At 30.7% G+C, this 7,827-nt stretch overlaps 1 protein-coding gene across 1 annotated transcript; it reads left to right on the top strand.

The window, feature by feature from the left end:
- The first annotated feature begins 1,004 nt into the window (after positions 1–1,004).
- Positions 1,005–7,113, top strand: LOC119612884 (GPI ethanolamine phosphate transferase 3). The gene is made up of 7 exons (XM_037968804.1): positions 1,005–1,123; positions 1,191–1,488; positions 1,556–2,199; positions 2,270–2,453; positions 4,649–6,260; positions 6,323–6,819; positions 6,874–7,113. The coding sequence occupies exons 2-7, from the start codon at positions 1,336–1,338 to the stop codon at positions 7,066–7,068; spliced, it is 3,285 nt and encodes a 1,094-aa protein (XP_037824732.1). The 5' UTR covers positions 1,005–1,123; positions 1,191–1,335; the 3' UTR covers positions 7,069–7,113.
- Positions 7,114–7,827: the final 714 nt, after the last annotated feature.

Genomic DNA, 7,827 nt, shown 5'->3' with positions numbered 1-7,827 from the left:
GAATATAACTCTTACTTCTTACTTAATTTAATCATAAATTACCGCTAAAATAGGAATAGTCTGCCTTTAGAGTTGCGAGTTTTCATACATTCTAATAATGTTTTCAAAGTGAAACTTTTGGAATATTTTTCAATCTCTTTGTGATCCCTTTAAATGATGTTGTTCTGGAAGAACTTTAACATTCATGTAAACATTTTGGGTAATAAATTGGGGGACTACCAATGAGGGGAGCGGAACCTCCCATATGAATTAAATACAAAAATTCGTTTATCTGGAAAACTAATATAACTAAATTCTTCAAATTTTGCACGAACAACTTTAATATTCATCTGAACATTTTGGAGAAAAAAGGGCGGACTTTCATCTGGGGGGCTTGGAGCTCCCATATGAATTAAATAGAAAAATTCGTATATCTGAGAAACTATTAGAGCTAGAATCTTCAAATTTTACTGAAGAACATTTAGAGAATAACGGGCGGACTTTCAATGGGGGGCTTGGCACTTCCCATATGAATTAAATACAAAATTTTGTATATCTGGAAACTATTAGATTATTCAAATTTTTCATAGATTAAATTAAACGTGGAATCTCCCATATGTAACAAATTGTATATCTGGAAAACCATTGTAGTTAGAATCATCAAAATTGTTAAGTAGGTTTCTTATTTATATTGCAAGATGTTTTATATGGAAGATAGGGTTAAATATCGGCAGATCCTAGTAAAACATGGAGAAAGGATTTGTTTTTAATTTTTAAGAATTGTTTATTCATCCCTGCATAATTTCTCATACAACTTTTGAGTTTGCTCTGTTTTGTTGTTATAAACATCTCTCGGATTCCGTTTTTATTTAAAATCGTTGAAAAATTAAAAACTAAACGTAGTTGAAAACTTAGCCGGCTTACAGTCGATTTTAAGCCGCCGCCGACATATTTAGTGTCAGTCGCCGCCGCCGTTAATATTTGTCGGCGCAGGGCTCTGCCACCTTCTTAAAACAGTTTAGTATTTTGTTTTAATTATTTACTCTACACTGGTGTGCGGTGTATTTTTTTCTTCACGGAGATAACTTCATTTGCTAATAGACCCGTGAAAATTTCAAGATATTTTGGTTTATTTCGAATAAGGGTGTGTGTGAATGGATTAAAGTTATTTTTTTTAAGAAATACATTTAAAATTGTATGTTATATCTTAGTCGTAAAACAAGATTTTCGATAAAAAAGTTTGGTGCGTTCCATGAATTCTGAAACGAATTACCAACAATATTTGGAAATGCATTGTTTTAGATGCATTTGCTAGATACGAAGTACAAAAACAGATATATAAATTAAAGTATTAAAATGAAGTTTGCTATAAGTTTGGGATTGGTTATTTTGTGGTTGGCGTATCTAATTGCTTCTGGTGTATATTTATTTTCTCGAGGTTTTCTGTTGTCTCGCGTTTCGAAGACGGATGTGAGCTGTTGCCGGCACTTGTCATTAGACCAGAATGACGTAAGTACTGCAAAGTTTATTTAAATTCGGTTTTACATGATATACTTTTTTTCATTAATGTTAATAGGAATATTATCTAACTGAAGAGGTTGTTCAAGAAATATTCAAAGATGTAAACGCATCTGCAAATTTGTGTCTACCTCAAAAATCTAAAGTAATAATATTACTTATTGATGCATTAAAATATGAGTTTGGTGTTTACAAGGATAATGTTAAGCAGCCCTTGCCATACGAAAATAAACTAACAGTGCTGCATGAACTTCTGGAGCATATGCCGGATCAGACAAGAGTTATGCGCTTCAAAGCTGATCCACCAACTACTACACTACAAAGACTTAAGGGTTTAACCACTGGAAGTTTACCCACATTTGTTGATATGGGATCAAACTTTGCTTCTCCAGAAATAAATGAGGACAATATTATTGATCAAATGGTCAGAAATCATTTACCAATAGTATTTTTAGGAGATAGCACGTGGACGGATCTATATCCTAGGCGCTTTAAAAGATCGTATGCGTACCCTAGTTTTGATATATTCGATCTGGATACAGTTGATCGTAAAATACAAAAGCATTTGCCCAAAGAAATGCAAAAGAACGACTGGCAAGTATTAATTGCTCATTTTTTGGGAGTCGACCATTGCGGACACAAATATGGACCACTTCATGAGGAGATGTCGCGTAAACTTAGTGAAATGAATGATGTCATTAGGTATATTTTTCAGTTCATTTTAAAGAGAAACAATTTTAAAGGTTTTATTCATTTCGGTAATGGGCTTCAGAAACATTGTCGCTGAAATGGATGATAAAACAACATTATTTGTAATGGGTGATCATGGAATGACAGCTTCTGGTGACCACGGTGGCGACACAGAAGATGAAACCAATGCTCTTCTATTTGCTTATACCAAACAAGGAAATTTTTTCAAAAATGATTTTAATTCTGACAACACAACACTGCAGCAGGTATGTAAATAAACATAAATAAGTACAATACATAGACTTACACTAGATAAGATACTTACGTATTATGTATACACAGATATTATTATCAATCTCTGTTGTTTAACTTGATAAGATTTAATGTACGCAATTATATAGTATTCAAAATTATGTAGGGATGCCAATCCCGAAAATCACGGAATTTGTTATTTTCTATTTTGAGCCATAATTTCATTAGTTTAAAAATTACGATCTTATTTTTAACACATTGAAATTTTGGTCGTAGACCCAAAAAGTATACACATTCTGTTTCTGTAAGTTGAAAACACGAGCTAGAAGACTTATTCTATTTGGGCTGTAAATTTGGACCAAAATTGACACAAGAAAACCTAAGAGGACCTCCTCTGTAAATCACATTGATGCTCATATTAATATTAATACATTACAATATTTTGATGGTGGGTATTTAATTTCGACACAGTCGAATACAAACTTTATTTTTCAATACTAGAAGATTTTACATTTCAAACTTTCTAATACCTATATAGGAAAATTACCTTGTTCTGAATGTACATAAAATTTAAAAAAAAAATTCTTCAAATATGCTATATTCCAAAACTAATATGTATTTTGTGCAAAACTCCAAATATTTTTCAAAGAAAAGGTTCTAAATTGATGTTCGAATAATTGAATTGGGCTCTGTTATAATTATTATTTCAAATGGAACAGTATATGATTTTAAAAAGTGCTTGCGTCTAATTTCGGAACTTGATATTTATTTTTATTTCAAAGTATGTATTTAAAAATTTACAGAAATTATGAAATTCTAAAAGTTTTTGTTTAAAAATTATAATTAATTGGATTGTTTTAATTTAAATATATTTTCTGTCTGCTGAATTTCCACCAAATTAAACAATTTTCTTTACAAACATGAAGATTTAAAGATTTTCATATATAAAATCCGAAATATCCCGGAATACCGGGATTGCAATTTTCAAAATCCCTAATACCGGGATTTGTAAAAGACAGTCCCGTTTGGCATCCCTAAAATTATGATATTACATAGTTTAGATAAAATTAGATTGGATCATGGTAATGCCCATGACACTTCTCAAGCAGAGACAATATGTATTCAGAAACAAAAAAATGAAATTGGTTTTTATAATGATAATTTGTAACTATTACACGTTGAGGTAAAAAATGACGCTTAATTTAGAGTCACGTATATTTTTTAATAATTTAATCTTATTTATTTGTATTTTGAAAACACTGATATTTTTACTCTAATGTGAGTTTATTTTAAACATGTTTGTAGGAGTACAAGTCGCAATTTTTAATAGATATATTTTAACAAGACCGGCAAAATTCAAAAAACTCCATTTTGATAATTGAATGTACATAATTAAAAGTACAAATATTGTTCACTAAACAAATCTGAAATTACAAAAATAATTTTAAAATGGACAAACATTTAATAAAAAATATTTCGTAAAATGAATTGACAATAATTTTGGTACTGTTGTATTCCCTAACCTATTGTCCGTAAATCCTTATGAAATATCCTAAAAAAAAATTTTTTCTCACATTTCTCATTCATAAGAAATTTTTGAGAAAAAAAAATCCTACATTCCATACACTTGACATCATTGATTACGATTCCTTTGCAATAAAGAGCAAAAGTAATTATTAAATGGTAAAATTTTAATAAAAACCTAAAAACATCGATATTTTCCCTTGAAAATGCATCTCAAAACTTCAGAGCCGTTTATAAATAGTTAATTATTTTGATGGCTTTTGGTAAAAATCCTTTAAGAAGTGAAAAATCTCAGTTTTCAAAATTACACAAATTCTTTTCTATCTATCTATCTATCTATCTATCTATCTATCTATCTATCTATCTATCTATCTATCTATCTATATAAATAAAAGAGTAATGATAAACGAATTAATAAAATTCCAAATATGTATTCAAGGGGCCGTGAATAGTGTTCCTGTTAAGTTTTAAAACTATCCGTTAGACGTCTCAGTATTAAATTTGGTCAATTACATTTTTGTTTATTAGTTCATTAAAGCAAATTTGTATAAATTTATATAAAAGTAAGCATTTATTTTAAAAATTACAGTTCGAGATAGAATATGTAAAATGCACAAAATTATCATACCTTTTTTATCATAAAATGTTTCCATAGAATAATTCTGTTATGTATTTATTTTTATAGATTGATTTCGTGCCAACACTTGCCACCATTCTCGGAATACCAATACCGTACTCCAATTTAGGTTTAATTAATTTTAATCTTATTCCTGATATTCCTATTCCTCACTTGAGTAAAATGCAAACTCTAATTTTACACGCCTGGCAAAATGCGCAACAGATTTATAAGTACTTTTTCAATTATGCTTTAGAAAACAAACGAACATTTAATTTGGATAAAATGGAAAGCTTGGAAACTGAATATATATTGTTAACGCACAGAGTTAAAACAATATACAATGAAATTGCTTTTAAATCATTCGTTGGAGATTTAAATATAAATCTGAGACTAATACTGAATACTTGCCGTGAGATATGGGTTAAGTTTGATGCAACACAAATGTCACACGGGCTCTTTGCTACATTTTTGCCAATATTTTTCTCTTTCACACTGACCTATAATACACGATCAATGGATTTTTGTAAAATTTTCCAATTGAAAGAGGTGGGCTATACTTATCTTCTGAATTTAGCAGCAGGAGTATTTGGCTATCGTTACTATAAGAACTTTGCATTCAAAACGGAAGAGCATTCTATTATATTTTTCACCAGCGTTATAAGTACATTGATACTGGTATTCCATACAGTACAGAGCTGGCCAATAATTACAGAAAATTTGTCAAAAGCAAAGCGATTTGGTAACTTCCCCTCACGTTTGATCTTAATCATATTGTTTTGCATATTTTTCTCGAACAGTTTCATCATTCAAGAAGGCAAAATACTGTCTTATCTACTAGTAGCTGTCATCTTTCTAATGGTTTACGAACTTATACAAAAGAGCGTCCGTGTGGACTTTAAGAATAAATTTAAATTCCAACAATTTTTAAAGTCCACTGCATTTAAGTTGTTTGTGGCCAGTTTCCTAGCTATTGCGTTAATCCGTTTTGCAACATCTCTGTTTCGTTGTCGCGAAGAACAAGGCAATTGTGCAGATTTCACTAACAATGGCAATTTAGGGGGATTCTCACTTAAGAAACCCTCCGGTGCAAAAACATATATACTGTCAGTGGTTATAATTGTGTTATATACAACGCTTAGTCGGATCTACCTTCGTTCTTGCGGAAGTTTGACTGGAAATTGTATCAATGTCTTGTTGGCCCGTTATGGACCCACAATAGCGAGTATTTGTGCTGGTGGACACATTCTCTTATCGAACAGTGCTATTAAGAACATACAGAGAACACATATTGATGCAATGGCGGTAGTTATTTACACACTATTGATTGTCCAGATTATCGTTGTTACCGTATCACCCTTAATGGTGTATTTGTTACCACCCAAAAATTCCTCAAGGATTACAGTGAATAGTACAGAGAGTGTGGTACCCGAAATTTTCAAGAAAATGAAACGAATGTACGAAGGGGATAATCCAGAAGGAGGCAGTGAAATTCCCGTAGTCTATGGATTAACTACTGTATATTCATCAGTTATAATATCATTTGGAACATTTCTAGCTATGGTTTTAATTGTTCTTTTGGAGCCACGCTCTTCAATGGGTATCGTTGCATGCATAGCTGTGGGAGCTATAATACTCTTACTTCATGCTATTTTGCGTTTTAGAACCGCAACAAATTTTGGTGAGTTGTTTAGTTTTACTATAATAAATGTAATAAAGTCATAATTTTTTTATATTTATTAGAAACCTGTGTACATCCTAGATTCACTGCTGTAGTTGCATGGTTTTTATTGGCTCATTTTTGCTTCTTCGCTACTTCCCATCAAACAACACTGTCGCAAATTGATTGGCGCGCAGCATTTGTAGGTCGAACTACCAACATTGGACAATCTAACATTATTTCCGCTGTGTTAGTGATATTCAATACATTTTGTGGTCATGTTTTGTTCTTCTGCATGTACGGCTTATTATCTACTGAAACCTTTTCGATTTTTGCTCTTTTTCCAAATCTTATAAAAACAAATTTTAACCGCGAACAACGTAAAATTGAGATTTCTGGAATAGGCCGACCATTCAATTCATCTGCATCTATGAATGAACGATCGCTAAGTGACATCTCAAACGAATGTGTTGGCTTTGACATGACTCGCGGTGAATTGACATTATACGAGCAGGAGTATACATTTATTGGTACGGCTTTTAAATTGGCTATTCAATTTTATATTTTGCAAGGAATAAAGGTAAGTCTAATTTCTTTAACGTTTACTTTAAACTTACATTGCTTTTCTTTTTAGGTGTTATGTTCCATGGTGGCGTGTACAATGCATTGTCGCCATTTAATGGTTTGGAAAATATTTGCTCCGCGTTTTATTTACGAAGGCATTGCTACTTTTGTTAGCATGCCAGCCATTTTTATAGGATTTTTACTTATTGTTCGCATTCATAAGGGAGTCGAAACTTTAATTGGTAAAATCAGTAAAATGAAATAAATTGCAATTTTATAATATTAACTTAGGCAAATTAATATTCTTTGTTTAGAACTAGTCCATTCAATTCTATTAATTTATAAAGATTTTCTACATGTTAATCACATATTTCGTTTAAGTTTATTAATGTTTATATGATTATTTTTTATGTAATAAGGATTTTATTAAATTTTTTTTTAATAAAAAATCTCAACATACCCAATTGAACTCACATTTTATGATGGAACATAGGGATAGGTAATACATAAAATTCCGATCTTAAATGATTCTCTTTTTTCTTTAGTATAGTTTAATAGAATTGTATGTTATAACGTATACAACCCTTGGAGAAGGGTTCATTATGTTTTCCATAAAGAAATAAGAATATAACGAGAGAAAGTTGAAAGAGAAGATGGTCATGTTCCCAGTTCATTTATTATTTTCTTAATATTAAGTTCTTTAAATAAATAATGACCATCTTTATTAACTTTAGTAACTTTTGTTTTGAGATTTATTCTAAAATATTTCGTAGCTATAAGTTTAATCTTCACAAATAAGAAACTTGTTTGTGTCGAATTTCATAGCCACACTTTTATTTTTAATTATGATTTATAGTCATTTTCTGAAGACGACCCTCATATGGAGGGTGGGTCAATCTTAGACCGATCCTCATGCATTTTGGTTTTTGTAAAACTTATTTATTTATGATTTTAAAGCTATACTAGTATTTATAATCCAGTTAGGAGCGTTAAAGTAATTTTCAGAATGGAATTTCATATGGGG

Source organism: Lucilia sericata, unplaced genomic scaffold (assembly GCF_015586225.1).
Source record: "Lucilia sericata isolate MDLA Ls3-8-SP2 unplaced genomic scaffold, ASM1558622v1 Contig000002F_arrow, whole genome shotgun sequence".
NCBI lineage: Eukaryota > Metazoa > Arthropoda > Insecta > Diptera > Calliphoridae > Lucilia > Lucilia sericata.
Note: the sequence above shows the minus strand (reverse complement) of the source record. Positions and strands in the feature narration are given on the sequence as shown.

Bases quoted from the DNA above. Each gene is read 5' to 3' on its own strand.
- LOC119612884 (XM_037968804.1), top strand. From the start codon at position 1,336: ATGAAGTTTGCTATAAGTTTGGGATTGGTTATTTTGTGGTTGGCGTAT. The intron at 6,261-6,322 runs GTGAGTTGTTTA...TATATTTATTAG, and splicing joins TAGAACCGCAACAAATTTTG to AAACCTGTGTACATCCTAGA. The intron at 6,820-6,873 runs GTAAGTCTAATT...TTTTCTTTTTAG, and splicing joins ATATTTTGCAAGGAATAAAG to GTGTTATGTTCCATGGTGGC.